At 44.2% G+C, this 25,438-nt stretch overlaps 1 protein-coding gene across 1 annotated transcript in view; it reads left to right on the plus strand.

The window, feature by feature from the left end:
• SUSD6 (sushi domain containing 6) overlaps nucleotides 1-25,438 on the plus strand; it is a gene marked incomplete at its 3' end in the record, with an annotated part of 59,103 nt that overhangs the window by 28,366 nt on the left and 5,299 nt on the right. The window contains exons 2-3 of the mRNA XM_080706978.1: nucleotides 19,545-19,742; nucleotides 20,742-20,880. Coding sequence (XP_080563104.1) covers nucleotides 19,545-19,742; nucleotides 20,742-20,880 — 337 coding nt within the window. The remainder of the gene's footprint in view (nucleotides 1-19,544; nucleotides 19,743-20,741; nucleotides 20,881-25,438) is intronic.

Genomic DNA, 25,438 nt, shown 5'->3' on the forward strand with positions numbered 1-25,438 from the left:
TGTGACTTGCATATGTAACAGAAGTACTGAAGTCTGCAGAAATAAACTGATAGCCATTGGGAGATTCCAGAAAGAAAGTATCATGAGGAAAAATGTATTGGGGGGAATTAGCCTATAAGGGTAAACTAGAGTCTGCCCCCAGGTAGGCAATAGAAGGGGGACCATCTCTTTCTTAGCTTGGAAGGTAGACGTGCAGTTAGGCACTGGGAATGAAGAGTGCCTGGTGAAGGCTGCTGCTCATGTCTTTTGTCTTGAGTGAGCATGGTCCCACAGTGGTGGTGCCAGTTCCCTGGGCAGGACCCAGCCTCCTGAGGCCGTGGTTGTTGATGGTTGAGTAGGATCAGTTTTGGGGAACAACCGTAACTAAAGCTGTGACCAAGGTTCTGCTCAAAGTAGGGATGGCCTCTGGTGGCCGCCTCCTGGGATCTGGCATACATGGCTCTTGTGGTATGAGATAGATCCGGGCTTGCTGTCAGGCCCTCCTGACTCAGCAGCAGCAGAAGAGTGCCATTTTTTCACATCCCAGCTGGCTTTGGGGGACATTATCTTCTCTATGCTATGGTCCCCCTTAAATTTTTATTTATTTGTATTTATTTATTTATTCATTTTTGCGGTACTGGGAACAGGACCCAGGGGCATTCTACCTCCAAGCTACAACCCTAGCCCTATTTTTTATTCTTTATTTTTTGAAACAGGGTTTCATTGAGTTGCAAAGGTCCTCACTAAGTAGCAGAGGCTGTCTTCAAACCGCGATCCTCCTATCTCAGCCTCCCAAATGCTGAGATTTCAAGCATGTGCCACCACGCTGGCTCCTTAAAATTTTAAGAAATTTGGGTAACTTTGGATTTAAGTAAAATAAAAGAGGATCAGTCAGAAAGTATTCTTTTTAATAGAGTATCTAGCAGTTTTTCTTGGTGAGAAACAGAAATAGGGAAAATATTTATTGAGAGAGATTCTATTAGTGGGAACAAACAAGTATAAGCATGGAATACTTATCCTAAGATCTATTAATTTCCTGTCGAAGTGGTCAAAGTAAATGATTGCCAGTGGAAGGTACTGCCCACAGAAAATGATTGACAGTTTCAGTTTCAGCTTCTGGGTCTGGGTAGGGCCACTCCCAACAGATCCACCCTAAGCGCCTGGCACAGACCCATGGTCATGGCAGTTAGCCATGGGAAGTGAGCGGTTTCTCGCTGGGGATCGGCCCCAACTGTTGCCAGCCCGGAACGCAGGCCAGGCAGAAGGTCCACTGCCAACCTCAGAGACCTCCACCAAAGAGTTTGGGGGTTTTATGGCAGAAGAGGGGCTGAGGGGCAGCCTTAAGCTTACTTGCACCTCATTTTCTGCCCTTATTAAAGAGCAGGGCTTTCTCCCTCATTTCTTGCAAGCTGCAGTTTCAGGTGGTTAGTGGATAGACCATTCTGAGATAGACCACCCTGATACAGTTGGTATCAAGGTGCCCTCCAAAAAGTGATTGACTTTGGGTGGCTCTGCTCACATTTTGCAGAAGTCTGTGAGCCTTTTCAAGTTGCTTTTTTCTGTGCTTCTGAGATGGGTAGTTGGAGGAAATTCTGGAAGAGTTGCTGGAGAGAATACCAGTCCTGGTGTTCAGAAGCAGATGCTCTGTAGCATCAGTGCCCTTTTGAGCTGGGTGGGTTTGTTTGGCTTTGCAGAGGAAAGGCTCAAGCTGTAGAGGACAATATCCACTTCCTGGAGTGGTAAAGCACATTGATTCTGTTTACCAGAGGCCACCATTGTTCTACTAATGTCACTCCACCACACCATCTGGCTGGAGGCATTTGCAGAGTCTGTAGGGTCCTGATGGCAGGTTTGAAAAATCTTTTCCATCAACGAGGCATAGAGGCCAGGAAACATGAGCTGTCATTGTGAGTAACAGGCTTGTGCAGGTGCTGACTGGCTTGAGTTCCCTGGGTGCAGTGCTGCAAACCTCAGCTGGATGCAGGCCTGGCCTCTGAAAATGCAGGTGTGTGTGCTGAGTGCCAAGATCCCTGGTATTGGACAGGTTTCACTTTTGCTTGCAGGCCTACTTACGAATATACTTTTTTTCTAGGTTCACCAAGAATGATTCTGGGTCTTTGGGGCCAGGGAAGTGAGGGGCAAGGGATATAAACTTGATGGGGGTTCTGAGGTAACATTGAGCATCTGGTTCTAAATATCAGTTTTAGGAACTACCAGTACTTTGGGGCATTGTAAATGGATACCCAGCCACCTCTGTGGAATGAATTTAGACTTTTGTGTGGCAGCTGAGAAATAACCTGTTAGTGGTGGTGAGGTGTGGCCGCCTGCCAGCCTAAACAGTGCACACTGGAACAGCGCCTTGGTTCCATTTGTGTGACTGTGTATGCTGCAGCAGGAACTTGAATCATTGGACCTTGTTTTTGTGAGGTTGAGTTGAAAATGGGAAAAGGAAATTTCTGATGGAAGTTACATGAGGGGCAGGTCTTCTCCAGTTGACATAATGGAGAGGTTTTGGAATTCATGAGTGTGACAGAGTCAGTATGTGTGGAACACTTTGACTAAGTCAACAGCTCTGCTCAGCTAATGAGGAAGAAATACACACGCGCGCGCGCACACACACACATCCCTAGAAAACAATGTCTAACATGCCCAGATGACATTGTACAAGACTGTCTTAAGAGGCAGCATGTGTTGGGCATCTTGTGATCTTCTTTTGCTTCTTGGGAACAGCACCTTCATATAATATATAAATCTATTGTTTGACTTTAGGAGCCTTTTCAGGGAAGTGGGAGGACTACCTGGAACAGGTTCTACTGTGACTTAAAATTGTGTAAAAACAACCCTCTTTGTAAGTGTACAAAGCCCTTCCAAAACTGTGAGAGTCTGTTCTCTAGGATATATTACCTGTCAACGTAGGCTTTCTGCATATTGCTGCCCACCTTATTGTATTTCTGTCATCTTTATTCCACTTAGATACATTTCCCAAGTGTTCAAGTGATTGTATGTGTGTGGCACTGGTATAGAATTCTTATGTATGTGTTTTAAACAACACAGTTTTTAGGAAAAACTAGCCAACACCCCACATTGGGATACCATTATTATAGAAAAGAGAAAAAAAAATCTCTAATTATAACAAGCCCCTTCCATGCCTGGCTGGCCACTGCATGGAGCTGATAAGCATACAGAGTCTTCCATACTTGCCATTACAACATGTTAATTAAGAGAATTCAGCTGTGGCACCAGCTGGGGATGTCTGGCTTTGTGGAAGATTGCAATTAGATGCTTTATTTTCTATTTTCTCTTTCCCCTTTCAACTTTGGTGGAATGCTTTTGAGTAGGGGCTTTTAGTTTGAGGAGAATAAATACTTTAATGTGCCTAATTATGTAATCATACAGTTCTACTTCTCTGTGTACACACATGTCATTTTATGGATTCTTCCCCTTTTCTAATACATGAAACATCTAGCCTGCTTTTTTGGTTGGGGCCAGAATTCTCTAAGCCTTGGACAGGAAGAGGAGGACCAGAGGCATTTGGTAACTTTCCTCTGATTATGATAAGCCCTTCTTGTTGTCTCCTCTCCTCCTTATAGACATATCCTTTGCTCCCAAATAATTAACATCTCAGTATGGTCCTAGTAGTTTCAAAGTTGAGGTCATTTATATAAAATTGGATTTTATAATGCTCTGTCTTTTCATTAATTTGCAATTATGGTCTTTCAAAGTGTTTAGTGTTACTGTTCCTAGTCCTCTGTTGCAGGCAGGCAGGCACAGAACATGTGCCTGGTCATGGGCAAGCGCAGTGGGACCCATTGGTTTCTAGCATTCAGCTTCTGCATAGAGGACCTGTGACCCCAGCTGCTAGAGCCAGGACCTGGGGGCAGCTGCTTCCTGGGATCAAGTCCTCCGGGGATAGACCATCTGCTGCCATGTGAGAAAATCCTAGGGAAGAAATTGGCCAAAAGACCTCTTTGTATTTTTCTCTGTACCAGCCCCTTCAGTTTTCTTTCTTTCTTTCTCTCTCTTTCTCTTTGTTGTGTCCCCTCTCACATAGCGAACCTGAGAAGCAGGGCATCCATACTGGAAGACTCACGTGACTCTTCCGTATTCTTCACCTGTTCCCATTTCACTCATCAGTACATACACTGCCTTTGGAAAAACACTAGTTTTCAGAGTAGGCAGGCACATTCATATAGCTGGCTTTTTTTTTTTTTTTTTTTTTTTTTTTTTTTGCGGGTCTGGGGATGGAACCCAGGGGCATTCGACCTCCAATCTTCGCCCCCTGCCCTATTTTTTATTCTTTATTTTGAAACAGGGTCTAAGTTGCAGAGGGCCTCACTAAGTAGTAGCTGAGGCTGTCCGTGAACTGTGATCCTCCCGTCTCAGCCTTCTGAATGCTGGGATTACAAGCGTGCGCCACCACACCCGGCTATGGCTGGCTTCTTTAGCAGAATTGGTACTATAGAACAGACTTTAATTTTTTTTTACAAATAACATGGCTTTGTGTTTTAGGACTAGAAGGGTCCTTAAAATCTTATCTCATAGAGGAGGAACCCAAGATTTTACATTCTTTAGCCTTTATTCAGGGCCTTCCCTGACACCAGCTGATTTTCTAAATCTGTCTCCTTCCAGCCCTGGAAACACCTGCCGCTTCTCTTACACAGAATATCTCTTCTTGCTTCCCTGCCTTTGCTTGTGCCCTTATCTCTCCGTAGTGAATCCTTGCCACTTTGCTTTATCCTGGTTACAACCCAGCTTTCTCTCATATCAGAACTCCAATACCATTTCTTTCATCCCCATTGGATGAATCTTTCAGAACCTCCTCTGGCCTGCATTAGTTTCTGTTGTGGTCTCTTATTTGACAGTAGGCCTTTAGAGAGTAGGGCTTTTTTTTTTTTTTTTTTTTTTTTGTCATTCCACCTGCCTTACTTTATTGCCTGGCATAGTGCTTTGGTAAGAAGTAAAATCTTGTCTAAAGAATAGATAGGTAAGTAAAATCTTTACGTGAACTCTGGGAGGTAAACAGAGTAGAAGTTACTATTATAACCTGGGTGGGGCTCCTTATCTGTACCCCCACAGAGACTGAAGTCTCCTCAAGGACAGACTCTGAATTGTTTGCTCTTGACTATCACTACCCTGACATACTTGTTAAATTAATGAAGGAATTTGTTAGGAAAATAAAATCCAGACACAATAAAATTATCGCTTGTAAGCAGGGCATGGTGATGCACACATGTAATCCCAGTACTTGGGAGGCTGAGACAGGAGGATTGTGGGTTCAAAGCCACCCTTGGCAACGCAGCAAGGCTCTCAGAAATATAGTGAGACCCTGTTTCTAAATAAATAAAATTAGGCTGGGGACATAGCTTGGGGGTAAAATGCCTCTAGGTTCAACCCCCAGTACCCCAAAAAATAAAATAAAAAGATTATCCCTTGTAAATTTTTTCCCTCAGTACTGAGAATAGAACCCAGGGGCATTCTACCTTCAAGCTACACCTCCAGCCCCTGACCTTTTATTCTTTATTTTGAAATAAGGTCTCACTAAGTTGTAGACTTATAAATTTTTTAAATTACTGTACTAACATGTTGATGATTAACCTTTCAGCTGTCTGTGTGTGTGTTTGTTTGTTTGTTTGTTTATCTATTTATTTATTTATTTGGTGGTACTGGGATTCCTGGAAGCCCTTCTACCTCTGGGCTACACTCCCAGACCTATTTTTACTTTTTTTTTGGGGGGGGGACAGGGTCTCTTAAGCCAGCGCGCATGGCTGGCTTCAAACCTGCACGATCCTTCTGTCTCTGCCTCCCAAGTGCGGGGATTACAAGCCTATGCCACAACACCCGGCTTATAATTTTTTTTTACTGTCTTCTGGGTAGAGTATTTCTGCTCACTGCTGTGACTAACATGTGGTCCTTGTAAATTATGACATGCAGAGTGGGTGAGGCTGTACCAGGCAGTATCTTCTGACCTAGACTCTTGGCTGGTTAGTCAAAAGAGGCTTGTGAGAAACCAGGCACAGTGGGCCATGCCCACAGTCCCAGCTGCTTAGGAGACTAAGGCAGAAGGATGGGGAATTTGATGCCAGCATGGACAACACAGTGGCACCTGGTCTTAAAAAAAATAATAATGCTGTGTGTGGTGGCGCACACTTGTAATCCCCGCGCTTGGGAGGCGGAGACAGGAGGATCGCGCAGGTTCAAAGCCAGCCTCGCTGGCTTAAGAAACCCTGTTTCCAAATTTTAAAAAATAGGTCTGTCATTGTAGCCCGGAGGTAGAAGGGTTTCCAGGAACCCCAGTACCACCAAAAAAATTTTTAATTAATTAATAATAATCAGGATCAAGTGTCCAAAGAACAAGAGAGGTCATGACAGGTGAAGGGTGTGATTCTCAGCCTGATAGATAAAAACATTGTTGAGGCTCAAGGTTCACGAATTGGTATTTTGACTTTGCTTTATGCACTGATCAAGTTGCTGTGACAGTGTGTCAGAGCCAGAGAGATAAATACAGAATAACATCACATGTAAATTCTAGACCTTGAAGGCCAGGCACTTAGCTTTGGACTTTGCCGTGCATTAGAGTGGATTCCTTTCGGTAGGGCTTGGTGGCACACACTTGGTGGCACACGCTTGGAATCCCTGTACTTGGGAAGCTGAGACAGGAGGATCACAGGTTCAAGGCTAGCCCTCAGCAACTTAGTGAAACCCTCTTTCAAAATAAGGAATAAAACAATGACTGGGGTGTAGCTCAGAGGTAGAATATCCCTGGATTCAGTCCCCAGTACCAGAAAAAAAAAAAAAAAAAAAAAAAGAATCCTATCGTTTATAAAGATCCTTCAAGAGGCTTAAGAGAAAATCATGTGGAAGGATTCACAAGAAAGAGTGTGGGAGAAACAAAGGAATCTTCTAGGAACATTGTGTGCTGAACAATGCTGTGATCATCTCCATGATTCTCCTATGTAGACAGAAGGGAAGAACAAAAAGACACCTACCCTGGAGGCAGGCCAGTTGCACACACCTGTAATCCCTAGTACTTTGGAGGCTGAGATAAGAGAAGAGGGTCACAGGTTTGAGAATAGCCTCAGCAATTTAGCGAGACCCCCAGCAACTTAGTGAGACCCTGTCTCAAAAATAAGCCAGGCATGGTGGCGCATGCTTGTAATTCCAGCATTTGGGAGGCTGAGACAGAAAGATCACGGTTCACAGACAGCCTTAGCTACTTAGGCTCTTTGCAACTCAGTGAGACCCTGTTTCAAAATAAAGAATAAAATATAGGGCTGGGGGGTATAGCTCGGAGGTCAAATGCCCCTGGGTTCCATCCCCAGACCTGCAAAATAAATAAATAAATAAATAAATAAATAAATAAAATAATAATAATAAAAACAAACCCCACTCTGACCTCTATGCTTCAACTACTTGGGAGTGCTTTTCAAGACCTGTGGTGTTTTGCAGAGCTTAGGCCTCAGCAGATCTCTGTGGTTACCTGTAACTAGAGGTTACCAAGTGTTTCACCTTTGCAGTTGCTGGGACCTCTGTGAGCAGCAAACCTCCTGAACACCTGGGAGAGGCAAGAATTACCTGGTTTGTGGGGTGGGGGGTTGGGGGGTTGATTTGGGGCTGTGGCATTAGTGGCTCTAGTTCCAGATGCTATCCTCATTCTGCATTTGGTGTCACCCTTCTTTTCATACATTCCCCTTAGAAGACTTGTGTTCTTGGCTGAAAATGCCCATGTGTCTTCTCCTAATTACAGCTTTGGTATCTGTGACTCTTAAATAGCTCCATTCTTTACTAGTGATGGATACTGGCCTTTCCCCTTCACTACTCAGAAAATGTGGCCCCTGAGATATGAACCAAGTCATCTGTGCACAAGTAAACTCCATATTCTTCAGACAGGATTTTCAACAGCTTTCGTCCATGTCCCCTACTCTCATATTATAATTTGTTTGGGGTAAGTTTTCCAGTGACATCTGTAATCAAGGAGCTTCCCTGTATTAGGGAAAGGGGCAAACCTGAATTCAGATCCAGACTCCAACACTTACTACCATTGATCAAGCTTTCAGAGCCTTCCTTTCTTCATCTGAACAGAGTATCACACCACATTTCTTGTAGGTGGGAGGATTGAACATGATGGTAACTTTGTGGCAGCAGTGTGGTACCTGACGATAAATATTAATTCTTTTCCTTACTTCCACCCTGTTGAAGATATTTTTCTGAATTCTTTATTTTTCATTTATTTATTTAATATGCTTTTATTGGCACATTATAGTCTCACATTATAATGTAAATCATAATGTTGACAGTGACATACATGCACACAGCACTTGGTAGCCCTCCCCCCACTTGAAGATTTAAATGTGTACCTCTTGAAGGCCTGCTGTGTATGTTTGGCACTAGACTTGGCCTGAGGAGTTAATATTAGATGGAAGAATTGGAAACAAAACCACAACTTTGACCTGTTTACCCAGGACTCAACCCTGTTTTAAACTCTAAGCCCTCAGTTAACTATCATCGGCTCATAGTTACCCTCTGAGGTTAGATAGTTCCTAAACCACTGACTGGGGCTCTCTTCAGATATGACATTCTCAGGGGCCAGAGTGTATACAGCTGGGCAGCTTAGGTAGACTGTAGATAAGAGCAGGCAGCTATTGCTGATGAAGGAAGTATAAACTTAGTCCTCTCCACTCTCAAAGGAAACAAGGTAATGTTTGTTGACGCACACGCAATTGCCTGGCTCCCTAACTCTGTAATCACCCCGTCCTGGGGCTGGAAGTAAGGGACAGCTGTGGGTTCTGCTATCCTGGGAGGGGTTGGCTTTAGCACTGAGTGGCCCACGCCTGCACCTGGAGCGGCAGGGTTAAGGAAAGTACCCTCCTGCCTGCCCCTTCCTTAGCAGTCATAATAAAGGAAGGGGAGGAGCCCCAGATGGCATCCTGTTCCCCTGGGCCCCTGAGCTGTGAGAACAAGGAGGGTGAAAGGGTAACACACCATATGGAGGCCAGTTGTCAGCCAAGAGCAGCCTGGGCTGTATAGCTGAGAAAGGAAGTAGTGAAGGGAGCTGGCTTGTGGCTGGGCTCAAGCAGAGGAGAGGAAAGAAAGACTCCCCCCACACACACACACAGTGTTCATACTGCTTCTTTTCTGCCTTCCTCCTCTTCAGGATCCAGAAAATAGCTTTGCAAAAGCCTTTGCCTTACCCGATCTCAAAAATCAGAGAGAAGGCTTTAGTTTGCTTTGTGAAAATAAATGTAAAAAATTTTCAATGTCTGTTATATGCCAGACTTGATACAAAACACTTTCACATATGTGGTTATTAGTCTGTTCAAAAACCCCACAATGCTGGGTTTTGCTGTTGAGTAAGGCTGAGGGAGACAGGACAGTCTCAGTAACAGGCTATGGAGCAGGCTCTGGGATAAACCTAGGTTTGTCTATCTGACCCCATGCAGCCTGATCCTGTTAGACAGGATATTTTCATGGTTAGGATGGTTAGATCCCAATTTAAAAATTATGAGATATATCCTGGAGAGGGATTCTTTTTCTGTTATCTATTATTGATCCATCTCATATCAGAAATCATTATAGACCATTGTAGTTAAAAACGGCACAAATTTCAAATGGAGAAGATTTTGCAAGCCATTGCATTTTCTACTAAGCAGCTACTGTCTGCCAGATTCTATGCCAAACACTGGGGATACAAAAATAAGCAGAACAAGATTCTACCCTACAGCATGGGTCGGTATTAGTGGGGAGACAGGAGAAGGGCAACCTGTGAGAAAATAATTGCAAAAAACAACAGCATGGTGGTAGTTCATAGAGAGCAGTGAAGATACGGGACACAGAAGAAAAATAAAGCTATCTATTGAACACTTAGTGTATGGTAGATCCAGTGCCAGGTGCCTGTCCTGTGTAATTGTGATTAATCTGTACAAGAAACAAGAGATAGATGCCTTTTTCTATCCTCTTGTTACAAATGGGGATACTGAGGAATAGAAACTCTGCCTAAGGCTGCACAGCCAGTAACTCCGAGAAACAGGCAACCTGGTGTCTAATTGCAGGCGCATGCTGGCTGGCTCCTTCTCAAGCCTGTGTTGCTCATTCTCTCCAGGACGCCTGGGGAGGTGTGCTGGAGCAGGCGGCCTTGGAACTTTGGAGCCAACAAGGGTAGGGTTTCAGCTGACTCTGTGTGCTTTCGGATTGGGAATTTCAGGCCAAGGAAAGGAACAGCACTTTTCTCTGAATAGCTAAGGACTTTTGTGACTCTCTCCACGTGACAAGAGTTTCCATGTTTGGGGCAATAAGAAAAATGTTCCTCCTTCTTGTTGGCTTTGAGGGGGAGGAAGGAGTGAGGGGCCTAGGCCTGAAACAAAATGGATGGGCCCTGGGCCAGACCCACCCATCAGTTACTGATGTTCTGAAGCAAAAGTTGAGCTCCCTTCCCTTAGGAAAGTGGCAGTGGAGGGGTCTACAAGGAACAACAGAGCCTCCCCGGTTTCTGCCTGTGTCCTCCCACCCCAGCACTAGTGCCACACCGAGAATGGTTTGAGATAGGGTAGACTTGCCCTCCCTACCGCGTGTGGAAGTTCTCATGAGAAAAAGGATCCTGGCTGGACAATGGGCTTCCTGTCTGACTGCTGGGAAGGTTTGTCTCATAGGAGGAGAAGGTTGCAAATGGCATGAGAAATCTTCGCATTCTCCTCTCTGCGGTCTGTTTTAACTGTTTGAGTGGGAGTTAGCAGGGCAGATTGCTAGCAGAGCCATCAGCAGCAGCACTGGAAATCTCTTAAATAACTGGATTCCTGCCTGCATTCCTGCTCCTGGCAAGAATCTGCCCCAGTGAAGGAGATTCTGCATGGACAGGAGACCTTTCCAGCCTTGCACCCTGTGCTCAGTTTAGAAGAACCACATGGCTGCCACACTTTTAACAAATGAACCTCAGAGAAGCAGTGAGGTCAGCCACCCAGCCAACTTTATTCATATTTGCAAATGTCAGAGTAGACCTCAGAGGTGGTCTGGTCTGGTTCATTGTCTTCCTGTTTTGAAACTGAAGCACAGGGAGAGCAGTATCCACAGGCACTCAGGTACTCAGATTGTCCTTGTTGCTGGAGAAGCCAGGCTCCAAGACCCTCAGATGTGCCCAGTGCCAGGAGTGGAAGCCAGCTTCCTGGATTCAAATCATACTGTTCCACTTACCCTGGTGGATGAGCTGAGCACGTGTCTTAACCTCCCTTGCCCAAAGTGTTCATATTTTAAGAGTTGCAGCGTATTTTAAGAGTTGTTTCTTACAGGGTTTTCCTGAAGCTTAAGAGGCATTCCACATGTAAGGTGCTTAGAATAGTGCCTGGCATGTGGTCTGTAAACAGAGGCTGTTGCTATTGAGCTTCCTAAAGGAGGAAAGAAACCTTTTGACGAATCTGATGCTCACTTTTCCTCTCCCTTTAGTTTTTGTCTGGAATGCTCTGATTCTAGCTTACTTGGGAGGCCTTTTTCTAGTTTACTGGGGAAAATCACTTGCCCTTGAACAAGGCATTTCACATGGAGTATGATTTCCCTTTTACTTACAAAGGATCTTGGTGTTCCCAGAGCTCAGGCCAAGTTCATCAGGGATGAACCAGAGAACAACTTGGCAGGTTTCCTGCTGTGCTGCCCTCCTCCCCAGGCCCAGACTAACCGAGTGCCTGCTGAATCTGCTGCTCCTGGTTAAACTCATGCCTTGGGGCAAATCTGCTCAACTCAGCTGAACTTCACCATCCTCAGCTATAGAATAGAGAGGATAGAGAACCTACTTCATGTAGAGAAAACTCTTAAGAGTGCTTGGCACAGGTGTATGCCTGCTGTACAGTAACCACTATTTTTCTTGTCTTGTGTCCAAAACAACAAATAAAACTGCATTTGAGCATTTTGTTCTCTGTATTCCCTTGTCTTTTTCTGGCTCTCTGCTTCTAACCATTGGGAGCTAGAAGTAGAAATTAGACCTTTATATATTAGGAAAGGGTTTTGAGAGCAAGCACACAATAGTATGTTATTCTGAACAGCATTTATTGGTTATATTAATTAGTGTTATAATAAACATGAGAGTGCAGATGTCTCTGACATACTTATTTCATTTCATTTAGAAATAGAAGTTGGATTGTTGGATCATAATGATAGTTCTATTTTAACTTTTTTAAGGAAGTTCCATATTACTTTCCGTGACTTAATGCTATTTTCAGTTTACAAAGAATTTGTTCAGACATAACCCTATATTGGATTAAATAAAATATATTATTAAAATAAACAACTATTTCCTTTTATGTTTTAACATGCCTACTAGGAAATTTAAAATTATGTTAGAGTTCTATGGACAACACTGCTAGGATGTGATTTCCATCTCTTCCCACCCACTCCTTTGTTCTTGCCCCGTCTCCCTTCTTTGCCCCAGTCTGTCACACTGGGCTCATAGAAATGCTCACATTCTAGAAGCTTATGTGATAGCATTGACTTGGCTGAGTGTTAGCAGTATATATGTCTGTCTTCTCTAGATCATAAGCCCTGTGAGGCTCTGCCACACTTAACCTTTATAGCCTCCTAGAGAGTTGTGTGTGGAGAGGGACAATTAGATTAATACTGAAATTATAGTCAGTGAAGACATTTTCAACCCCCCTCAGCTGTGCTTCTAATGATTACATCTGCAGAGGGCAGTGAGTTGGGTTTGGGGGGAACATCTTTGAATTTTCAGGAAAACTCTTGGAACATCCTTTCTTTTAATACCCTTTTTAAATACCAAATTCTCTGTGCCCCCTTATGCCCCAAATGCTAACTGTAATGTTGAAATTGAGCTGGGGGGTTGCGAAGGAGGCAAATACCAACCAGCTTATTAAAAGTGGCTTTAATCAGCCTAATCAATCGGTACCTTTGGGTGGGTCTGCTGGATGTGGAGGAAGGGACCAATGAGCCATGTGGTCAGCTGAGTTGGCCAGTCGTCCTGGTCCGCCAGCAGAGTTGCGCGGTAGAGCGGAAGTACCGATGTTTAAAGCAGAGGTGGGGATAGCAGTGTGGGAATGCCGATTCGCTCAGGACATCTGGAGTCTCAGGATTTATGGAGTCTGTCTCACAATGTTTGGAGTCTTGAGACACCTAGAGTCTCAAAATATCTCTACTTCTGACTTCTGGGGTTCTGCCTCCTGTCCCTGCTGCAGGGTCCCATGGAGGAAGGGAGGGACCCGACCTATCACTAACATTCTGGTGTTTTAGTCTAAAACTACATTATTTCAGACCTGTGAGTGAATACCTGACACAGTACATTTTCTTTCTTTCTTTCTTTCTTTCTTTCTTTCTTTCTTTCTTTGTCACAATACATTTTCTTAAGTCCTCAGTTCCTGTGTGAGGGAGTGTAGTGTTTTCTTGGTAACTGTTGGGTAGCCAGGAACCTCTTTTGTTGAGTTTTCTGAAAATGCACTAGGTTCTGAGGTATCTGCCTCCCTTACTCAGTTCTAGCTACTTGGATGTTCTAGGCCTTGGTGGGGTTTTTTTGTTGTTGTTTGGTTGGTTTTTTGTTTGTTTGTTTTGCAGTACTGGGGGTGGAACCCAGAAGTGTTCTACCTCTGAGCTACACCCCCAGCCCTATTTTTTTAGTCTATATTTTGAAACAGGGTCTCACTGAGCAAAGGGCCTAAGTAGTAGCTGAGGCTGTCTGTGAACTGGAATCCCCCTGTCTCAGCCTCCCAAATGCTGGGAGTAGGCCTTGTTTTGAAGGGCTCAAATATTTGTCCCTTTGTTAAACTCATTGCTTTGACCCCAGGGCCTTTCTTGGGACTTGGTTTTTTTGTTTTGTTGTGTTTTTTTTTTTTTTTTTTTTTTTTTTTTTGTGGTACTGGGGGTGGAACCCAGGGACTTTTCTACCTCCGGGCTATACACTCCCAGTCCTATTTTATACTTTATTTGGAAACAGGGTCTCACTAAGTAGCTGAGGCTGGCTTTGAACCTGTGAGATGCTCCTTTCTCAGCCTCCCAAGCACTGAGATTACAAGCGTGAGCCACACCATGCCCTTCTGGGACTTGTTTTATAGTGCTTATTATGAGATGTCATTCAGGAGGTAGAGACCCCAGGATTGTGGACAGCCTCAGCTACTTAGCAAGGCCCTTTGCAACTCAGTGAGACCCTGTTTCAGAAAAAATTAAAAAATAAAATATAGGGCTAAGGGTATAGCTCAGAGGTACAACGCCCCTGGGTTCCATCCCCAATACTGAAAAAAAAAAAAAAAGTTTTTTTTAAGCCAGGCGTGGTGGCACACGCTTGTAATCCCAGCATTTGGGAGGCTGAGACCGGAGGATCGCGATTCGCGGACAGCCTCAGCTACTTAGTGAGGCCCTCTGCAACTCAGTAAGACCCTGTTTCAAAATAAATAATAAAATAAAATTGGGCAGGGGGTATAGGTCAGAGGTCAGAGGTCAGATGCCTCTGGGTTCCATCCCCAGACCCGCAAAAAAAAAAAAAAAAAAAAAAAAAGGTTTGTTTTGCCTCTTCCTCCTCAAAGGCTACACCCTGAAACAACAAAAGCACAACATGGAAGGACCAATGAGGGGGTCGTGGAGGGTTTGTGTATGTGTCTTAGTAGTGATTGAACTCCAGGGATGTTTTACCTCTGAGCTATACCCTCAGTCTCCCCCACCCCTTTATTTTGAAACAGGGCCTCACCAAGTTATAGAGGGCCTCACTAAGTTCCCTAGGCTTCTCCCATCTGCGTCTCCCAAGTAGTGGGATTGCAGGCATGTGCCACTGCACCTGGCTCTCGTTGGATTTTGAGGAGGATACAGTGACACTGAGGTGGACGTCTGGGCCAGGTCATGTTGCTTCTCTTCCATCTGCACCCTCACAGCTGGCTGGGTGGACTTTAACTAAATGCCTGCTGTGCGCCAGGCACCCTCAGCCTCCTGAAGGCCTAAGTGCATTCTACCTCTGAACTACACCTCCAGCCTTTTTGTTTTTGTTTTTTTGGTTGTTTTTTTTTTTTGAAGTGAGGTCTCATTAGGTTACTGGTAGTCTCGCTACATTGCTGAGGCTGTCCTCCAACCTGTTTCCTCTTATCTCAGCCTCCCAAGTACTAGGATTACAGGTGTAAGCCACCATGCCCAGCTTTGATAACAAAATATAAGGGACTCCACCTCTGGCCCACCTTATATCAAATTTATCTCTGCTTATAGTGCTATTCTTCTTAAGAACTTTTAAGGATTCCTCCTTTTTCTTTGAATATAAAATAAACATCTCAGCCGGGCATGGTGGCCCAGCCGAGATGTTTAGACAGACACAGCAAGTAGTAAGACTCTCATCAATCTAGTGAGACACTGTTTCAAAATAAAAATAAAAAACAGGGCTAGTGGTGTATGTAACTCAGAGGTAGACTGCCTCTGAGATGATTCAATTTAGCTAAGCCCGGCTGCTTGATGTTCTCTGTGCTTAACCTGCATTTCCCCACTACAGTGCATTTGCTTCAGGTTGCCACCTCCCTTGCTGATAAAATAAAGCCCATCTGAGTTGCCACTTTCTACCAGAGCCATTCTTGCAAGATGCAACCTTTTCTACTTTGAGCTTTTTCTTTCTGGAGCATGAGTCATATTCTCTGACATGTATTGGAATAAATCTGCATGCAGAATATCTTTGAAAGAATACAGAAGAAATTGGTGCAGTGCCTTTGGAGAGAGGAGCCGAGCTGCTAGGACACAGAAAAGGGGATTACTTCTCACTGTATATAGCCTTCCTTTGAAATTTTATACCGTGTGTGTGTGTGTGTGTGTGTGTGTGTGTGTGTGTGTGTGTATTTCCCATGAGTTGTTTTTGGAAAAAGTATTACTTAAATAACAAAAACTCAGCCAGGAGTGGTGGTGCAGGTTAGTAATCCCAGCATTTGGGAGGCTGAGACCGGAGGGTCGTGGTTCATGGACAGCCTCAGCCACTTGGGCCCTCTGCAACTTAGTGAGACCCTGTTTCAAAATAAATCATTAAAAAAAAAAAAAAATAGGCCCGGGCATGGTGGCACATGCTTGTAATCCCCGCGCTTGGGAGGCAGAGACAGGATCACACAGATTTGAAGCCAGCCTTGCTGGCTTAAGAGACCCTGTTTCCAAATAAAAATATAAAAAAATAGGTCTGGGAGTGTAGCCCAGAGGTAGAAGGGTTTACAGGAACCCCAGTATCACCAAAAAAAAGGGGGGGGGGGCATAGGGTATAGCTCAGAGGTAGAATGTTCCTAGGTTCCATCCCCAGAAACAAAACTCACTTTTTAAAAAGTTACAAGAAAATATTGGAGAGTATAATTATAACCTCTCGGTAGGGATAATGTCCTTAAACCCAAACAGGAATCCCAGATATCATAAAGCAAATTATTCCCTCTCCCCAAACCCCAAACCCCAAACCCCATCCCCGGTATTGGAGATGGAACCCAGGGCATTCTACCTTCGAGCTACATCCCCAGCCCTATTTCTTTATTCTTTATTTTGAACAGGGTCTCACTGAGTTGCAAAGGGCCTCGTCAAATAGTTGAGGCTGTCTGCAAACTGCAACCTTCCTGTCTCAGCCTCCCAAATGCTGGGATTACAAGTGTGCACCACCATGCCTAACTGCAAATGATTTTTTTTTTCTTTGCAGTACTGAGGCTGGAACCCAGGAGCATTCTACCTCCAAGTGACACCCCCAGCCCTATTTTTTATCTTTATTTTGAAACAAGGTCTCACTATGTTGTAAAGGACCTAAGTAGATGAGGCTGTCTGCAAACTATGATCTTCCTGTCTCACCCTCCCAGATGCTGGGATTACAAGCGTGCGCCACCACGCCCGGCTGCAAATGATTTTTTTAAATGCATGTGTGCACTTATTTGATATGTTGCCATTTGGTGTCAAAGGAGCTTATCTTTTTATGCTAATTTAGAGACATAGCACAATGACCTCTACACAATAATCAATAAATATTAGTTGAATTGAAACAAAATTAAATTGCAAGTCACTTCTTTGTAGATCTCACTTTCTTCACTTATAAAATGAGTATGCTATGTGACCCAGGGACCTAGTGTGACATTCTGTGAGTATATGAGCAGAAATACACAGCAGAGTGGGGGAGGCGCTAAAATCCGCAGCCCTTCCCCTGAGAGCCACTTTCCCAGCACACTAGCTGCACATGTGGGTCCTGCCGGCTCTCAGGAGCTGCTTGAGTGCTCAGCATTAATTATGCCCAGGAAACGAACCAATTAGACACAGTCTTAGGAGAGCCAGCATAAGTCAGGGAGGTCTGTAGCAGACTTGCTGCCCTGAACAAAAGAGGGAAAGCGGTGGGTCAAAGCAGTTTGCTGGCCAGCTCTCTGAACACTTGGCTATAGCCAAGGAGCAGCACAGGAGTCTTTGCATCTGCTCCCCTCCCGGGAACTTTGAGCCAGACAGACTGGAGAGTCAGAGTCCTTCAAGAACATGGGGTTTATGGGGGCGGGGGGAGTATTTGGGCTCACCTCCCAGCTTTGGAGAAGCTGCCAGATTTCTGGAGCCCTTGGCACTCAGCCTAACGTTGTTAACAGTGTATGTATGTGTGTATGTATGTATGTATGTATGTATGTATATATGTATGTATGTATTTTGTGTGGTACTGGGGGTGGAAGCCAGGGGCTTTCTACCTCCGGACTATACTCCCAGCCCTATTTTATATTTTATTTGGAAACAGGGTCTCACTAAGTAGCTAAGGCTGGCTTCGAACCTGCACGATCCTCCTATCTCAGCCTTCCAAGCGCAGGGGTTACAGGCGTGTGCCACCACACCCGGCTTAACAGTGTTTTAAATGTGGTAGGTCCAGGGGTATAGCACAGTGGCACAGTGTGTGCCTAGCATGTGTGAGGCCCTGGGTTTGATCCCCAGCACCACCAATAATAAATGAATAAATGAAAGAAGATGTTGTCCTTTTTCCCCATCTCCAGTGATGTGTGGCTTAAAGCCAGGGAACTGTAGCCCTTCTTTCTACCTGGTATCTATCCTGGCCCAGCTGGCATTCAGCCTACTTAACAGTGTTCTCTAATGGAGGACGGTATATTGGGGAGAAGCAGTGAGGGCCTTGGGATGAGAGCCAGCACCTCATCTTGGGGAATCAGGCACTGTAGTGGGACTCCCAGTCACTCCAGGCCATTAGAGGAAGTAACAGAAAGAAAATGACCATTCTAGTTCTCATGCAGAAGTCTTTGTAATATCTAGGAGGGGGATAGGGTATGGTCAGAAGGTTGAATTTCCTTTGGAAAACTTTGGTCTATCTATATTTGAAAAGTTGAAGTTCAGGGTGGCTGGTCTTCCTGTCTTCCCCCTCACCTGGTCTTTCAAACATAATCTAAGAGGCCATCCCTCTCCTCCTGAGGATGACTCGGACCTTTCCTGTCATCTGACTTATTAGTACAGCATATCTGGAACCCACTTGCAATCTCTCCAGCCGACCAGTTCGAAGAGGTGAAGGGTACACAATGGATGTGCACACTTGCACGACCCCCCCTGCACGTGGGGCAAGAGAGAGCAGCATCTGCTGGAGGAAAGAATTTAGGTGTAGAATAAGGACCTGACCCAGGTCACAGGTCTGTCTGCCTTACAATCTGGCTGAGGGCCACTCCCCTTGTGTGGGCCTCAGTGTCTTGAAGAAGAGAATATCCAAAGGAGGGAGGTGATGACTGTCCTACAGAGGTGTGAGGACGAATAAGCAAGGCAGGAGATGAGGTGCTTTTATAAACTACATGCTTTTCACGTGAGCATGGTGGCATGTGTCTATAACTCTTGGGAGACTGAGACAAGAGGATCGCAGATTTGAGGACAGCCTCAGCAAGTATTGAAACTCTCATCAACCTAGCAAGATTCTGATTCTAAATAAGAAATGAAATTGGGCTGGGGGTATAGCTCGAAGGTAGAATGTCTCTGGGTTCAATCCCCAGTACCACAAAAAGAAAAAAAATTAGAACCGGGGGCATAGCTCAGAGGTAGACTGCCCCTGGATTTGGCCACCAGTACCCAAAAAATGCATAAGTAAATAAAACTAGATGATTTCACATGTGGATGAAAAGTGTGGGACTTACTATGGGATGGGGATGAGCAATGCACATCGGAGTAGAAGATGCACAGGGTTGGGAAGCCTACCGGGAAACCCATCAGAAATCCCCTCAGCCTGAGAATGCACATTTCTATTATCCTTTCTGCCACTGATGCCAGAAACAAGGACAACATTTAATCCCTCATGAGCTACCAGTATTTGATATCTCTCTCTCTCTCTCTCTCACCCTCTCTCTCTCTTATCATGTTAGTAGGTTTTTATTAGAACCATGTTTTGACCATGGCAGGTCCAAGACTTTGTCAGAGTCTCCGTACAGTTATAGACACTTCTCTTAAGACATGGTGGGGAGGGAGAGGAGGATGTTGCAGGCAGCCAGGCCTCCTGTTGTCAGTGGACTTCCCCCTCTGTCAGTGGGTTTGGTCAGCAGTCTTTCCCAGGATGACTCTTTGTCCTCGTGTGTTTCCTGTTGGGGCCTGTAGAGCTGCATCACCAAGCAGACACCAACTGAAAGTCTCATCACTCTCTCTTGTCTTTACAGTGTGCCCCTTGCCCCCAGAGCCAGAGAATGGTGGCTACATCTGCCACCCCCGGCCCTGCAGAGACCCCCTAACATCTGGCAGCGTCATCGAGTATCTGTGTGCAGAAGGCTACGTGTTGAAGGGTGACTACAAGTACCTGACGTGTAAGAATGGCGAGTGGAAGCCGGCCATGGAGATTAGCTGCCATCTCAATGAGGGTCAGTCTGCAGATGAGAAGGGGTGCTGTGGGCTGTTTTTTTCACCTAGTCACTGGGGCTGCCTCCCGAGGGCGCCTGTGCTGCAGCGTAGCACTTGACGCCCTGAGGCCTCCCTTCCTTTGGGATTTCATGTCTTCATGGAAGACCTTGGGGTTGCTGTTGCATGTCCCGTTGCATTCCACCAAGCCACCCAGAGCTCTGTATCATTACTGAGGCATCTGCCCTGCTCTGTGGAGCCCCTTTGATGTTCAGGACCTCTTGTTTGCCTTGCCAATTCTGGTGACCTTTGACCGAGCTCTGCTAGCACAGCAGCACAATGCCAACACCTTCTCTACTATTTTTTCATTTTTCCTTGAGTGGAAATGAACTACTTAGTTATGGAGCTACTACAGCCCAGCTGGGCAGAAGCCCCCTCTTCCATCTGCTTCCTCCTATCTTGCATGACAGGAAAATCCAGCCACCTGAAGGAAAGTGTGTGTTATTTGACTGCCTTTGTGTTTTATACTTGGCCTTTTAGACCAGAACATGGTTAACCTATGGCACCCCAGAGAAGGGTAGGAACTGGCATGAGATTTACAACCAAAGCTGTGAGACCTTAGAACAGAGGCTTGGTACGGCTCAGCCCTAAACTATCCTGTCACATGAGTGGAACTCAAGTAGTGGGGCAATATCCCATTTAATGGTTGATGTTCATTAACCTACTCTTGAGAGCAAGATCAGAGTGGTTCCTAAAGGTAAGCTCTCCAGGGTTGAGTTTAGGTGTCAGGCTGCCCCCAAAAGCTAGAAGTGAAAGACATTTTATAGTCATGAAATAGAAGAAAATGGTCCATTTCCAGGAGCACCATGTGTACACAGGAGCACCATGTGTACATTATCTTCCTGCAGAGGCCTGGCCATACTGTGTCTCTCTGCCTCCATGCAGGAAGCATTTGACTATCCGCTTTGGGGCCACGTTTTGTGTTGGGTACAAATGCTTCTGACGAGGGCTTGTTTTCACAGACAAAGAACCCCACACATCACTTGGAGTCCCCACGCTGTCCATAGTGGCGTCCACTGCCAGCTCTGTGGCACTCATTCTCCTCCTCGTGGTGCTGTTTGTGCTGCTGCAGCCAAAGCTGAAGTCCTTCCACCACAGCAGGTGAGCCTGGTGCCTCTGATGCTGCTTTGGGCAGACAGCAGGCTTCACTGTGTGTGTAGTGCTGGCCAGGACAAGGAAAGCTGGTGGCTTCCTGGCCTCCAATAGTCTTTTTGTTCTGGGGAGGGGACAGGAGGACCCTGGCATGTGTTGGACTTGTCGATGTGTCTGGCACTGTTTGATGCTTTGCATACCTTATCTTTATCTTCATAGGAACATTGCAGATGAGGAAACTGAGTCAGAAGTGGAAGGTCATATCTTTAGATGACATCAGAGCTGAGATTTGAACTAAATCTCTTCACCCCGTGGGGTGATCCTGGGTGCATCCCTGACCAGCAGACTTTCTCTCCCAGGTTGTCAGGGCTCTCCCAGATGCCCCTCCTACCATCATCCCTCACTGCCTTTTACACAGTGCATCTTGTGTATTCATTCACAGCCCTGTACCAGTCACTGTTAGAGCCCACAAGCATGGTGGGCCAGGCTGAACCACATTCTGTGAAATACTCTAGGCTTGGAACTTGGAGACAAGGAAGGACCAGGCTAAATTTAATCTCTGTACTGTGTATGGTTTTTCTTTCTTCCTTTTACTTTGCTTTGTTTGGAGGGAGAGGAATCGCGGCTATTTTTTAAAGATTATTAATAGAATAAAGAGAATTTGAAGGGGACTCTACTTCAAAGAGTCATCTTTTTCCATATGAAGTCACACCAGTCTAATCCACATTTCATCTAGGTTAGGGAGTCACAACTAGCAAGTCTGTGAAAAGTAACCAGCCAGTTCATTCTTGCCTGACTAGAGTAAAAGGGGGATTTGGTTTTCATTATGGACCTAATTTAAATTTTGTACCATGTACACATTACTATTTAAGCAAGAACAACAAAAATTTATTTTAAATAACAGAAGGCAAGCAAATATCAGTATTCATTCTCTCCCGTTTTGCTATCAAAGTTTCTTTTCCTTCCAGAAACCTCTGAGCACTGTTAAGGGTGCCGCTTCTCTTATCCTCACAGTGTGTATGTCATTTGAATTAGGTAGCACAGATTTTATCTGCAAGTGCAGGTAGGGAAATTGAGGGCTACTGACAGCTGTAAAGGAACAATAGCATGGTCTGGCCACAGATGATGGGTGCCAGGTGCAATGAGCTGAAGGGATACAGCGTCACTTGGCAAAATCCACCTGAATCCAGTTCTGCAGAAACAGACACATCCAGGTTGTGGGACATCCTGCAAGGCAGTTGCCTGGACTTCAGAAAATGTCGGTGTCATAAAAGAAAACACTAGAGTGGACTGCTCTAAAATAATGGGGATGAAAGGGACAGAACAACTGAATGCAGTGCAAGCGCCGTGTGTCTGCTTGGGTGGTGGCTGCCGCGGTTGAGCCCAGAGCGTTCTGCCCCCAACCTATGACCCCGGCTTTTTTTTTTTTTTTAATTTGGAGACAGGGTCTCAGTCTCACTAAGTTGCTGCTGACCTGAAATTTTGAACCCCCACCCCCATCTCAGCCTCCCAAGTATTGATTATAGGCTTGTGCCACTGTACCCAACTGGTACAAAATTCTTAAGTGAATCCTAAATGAAAACAAAAAAGACCACAGCTGTAATTGATATGTTTGGGGCCAGTTTGGGAAATCTATATTACATTGTTATGCCAGTGTTAAATTTGGGGGATATGATGTTCATGCACTTATCCAGGAGAGGAGGAAGTGCTGAGAAAGTACACACTACATATCATCCTTACCTTATTTTCAAATGGCTCAGAAATAAAGGTGTGTGTGTGTGTGTGTGTGTGTGTGTGTGTGTGTGTGTGTGTGAGTGATATGCATAATACTGAGTAAAAGATGCTAAAGACGCACATATCCGCACACACAAATTTACACCATATCTGATTCATATAAAGATCAAAAGCATGCAAACCTAAACTATAGTATTTGTGTGTAATGAGTAAAACTATTAAAATAAGAAGCAAAGCGGTGATTTCTTTTTTTTTTAAATTACATTTTTATTTATTTTTTTTGTGTTTTCAATTTTTATTTTTTATTTTTTTATTTTTTTTAATTTTATTTTATTGGTGCACTATATTCATACATCATAGTGGGATACAAACTTTTGTAGACATACATGCACACATCGCCCAGTCAGCCCCCACCCGATCCCCACCCCATTCTCTCCCCATCCCTCCTTCCCATGGTTGGCTTAGTGGTTGACATCTAGTATTATAGCAATTTATGCAAAATTAAAAATGATAATCTCACATAACAGTTTCATTTGTCTGATACCAAGCTTTTGATGATTTAAAGATAACATTTCAATGTTTCTTTTTGCTTTCTTTCTTACCAGAGCATATTATTTTCTGTTTTTTTAGGTGAAACTATCATATATTTATATATTTATTTTTCAGAAAAAAATCTATCCTAATATGGAATATGAATTCTAGATACCCAAAACGATCTTGAAAAAGAACAAAGCTAGAAGATATATATTTTCTGATTTCAAACCATATAAAGCTACAATAATTGAAACAGTGTAGTACTGTTCTAAAGGCAGATATATAAACCATTGGAGTTAAATACAAGCCTAGAGCTAAATTCTTCCCTATATTGTCAAGTTATTTTTGACAAGGTTTCCACGAACATTTGGTGGTGGAAATAATAATCTTTTAACTAAATATTGTTGAAAAATAATAATTACATGGAAAAGAATAAAATTGGACCCTTACCTAATCCCACATACAAGTATTAACTCAAAATAGATAAAAGACCTAAATATAAATCTTAAGACTATAAACTTTTAGAAGAAAATCTGGGTCATAAAACCTCACAACATTGAAATAGGCAGTGATTTCTTGGATATGATTTCAATGGCACAGGCAACAGAAGAATATACAAACTCCCTAAAAAATAAAAAAAAAAATTGTATATCCAAAAACAATGTAAACAGAGTTAAAAATTACTAACAGAATTGGATAAAATATTTCCAAATGCTATATCTGAAGGTATATTAATATTCCAACTAGAAATCCTAAAAATTAACAACAATAAAGGCAAACAATACCCTTTAGAGATAGGTAAAAGACTAACATAAGTAATGAATCTCCACAGATAACCAATCTTAGTTGTCTGTTGGATGGAAAATCTTGTTTCTCTGGTTCTGGTGAGTGTTACCTATTTCTTCTTTGTAGTTAATCTCTTTGAGTATTTTCTCTAGTGCTGGTTTTGAAGACATAAATTCCTTCAGTTTCTGTTTGTCATGGAAGCTTCTTATTTCTCCATCTAATTTGATAGAAAGTTTTGCTGGATAGGAAATTTTTGGCTGGAAGTTGTTTTCTTTCAGAGTTTGGAATATGTTACTCCAAGCCCTTCTGGCTCTCATGACTTGGTTTGGGAAGTCTGGAGTGATTTTAATTGGTTTGCCTCTGAATGTCACTTGGCCCTTTGTTTTTGTTGCCTTTAAGATTCTCTGCTTGGCTTCCACATTGGTCATTTTGACAATTATGTGGCGTGGGGATCCTCTTCTCCGATCCTGTCTAAAGGGAGTTCTATAAGTTTCCTGGATCTGTGTATCAACCTCTTGCTCTATATTTGGAAAATTTTCTGCTATTACTTCCTTGAAGAGATTGTTGATCCCTTTAGTTTCACTTTCTTTTCCCTCCTCTATTCCAATTATTCTTAGGTTAGCTCTCTTAAGAAGGGCCCATATTTCTTCAATGTCAGATTCCTGCTGTTGGATATTTTTTTCTAGATTAGAAACTATGCGTTCATTTTTGGATTGCTCATCTTCTAAGAGCGAGATTCTGTTCTCCATGTGGTCTAATCGGTTGTTTGTGCTTTGAATTGAGGCCTTTACTTCATTAATTGCATCCTTTATCTCTTTTTGGCTCTCTCTGAGTTCTTTTCAAAGCACCTCTATTATTTCTACAGTTATTTCCTGATTTGATCTTCTAGAAATCTCTGATTTTCTGTTTTATCGGGTTCTGGTGTTGTGGGGTTGTGCATATTCATTACTCCAGTGTTATTCCTCTTTCCCATGATTTCGGAGGTTTGTGCCTTCTCTGGGTTCTTCCCTTGGGTCACTATGGCTTCACTTAAGGTGCTCTGGATCTCGAGTCTGTATTATCTCAGACCTCACTACTCCTTTACTGGGTTGTATCACAGAGTCTCCGACCCAGGGAGTCGATAGAGGCTGCTTTAAACTATGGGGGGTGCCAGGTTGCATGTTCTCCTATGGTGTGATATCTCTGCCACCACCACTCTCTCACTGGGTCCAGTCCCAGGAGGTACAGTACTGGGATTTCTCCTCTGTGGCCCGCAATTTGACTCACTGTTCTTGAGTACGCAGATGTAGCTGTACTGGACTCGTTAAATTCACTTCTGCTGCCGCCGCCGGTAACAATATGGCGCCGCTGCCACGCCCTCGGCCGTGAGGCTGGCGTATTTTTTCTTCTCTGGTTTTGATTTCCACTCTGAATCCCTGCAGCGTGTGCTGAGCTCGGTCACTGGGAGCTTTAAATGCTCTCTGCGCCGAAAGATCCCGCCTGGCTGTTCCGCAGCGGCTCACCTCGGCTTGCT

This window comes from Muscardinus avellanarius (assembly GCF_963383645.1).
Source record: "Muscardinus avellanarius genome assembly, chromosome: 12".
NCBI classification, from domain to species: domain Eukaryota; kingdom Metazoa; phylum Chordata; class Mammalia; order Rodentia; family Gliridae; genus Muscardinus; species Muscardinus avellanarius.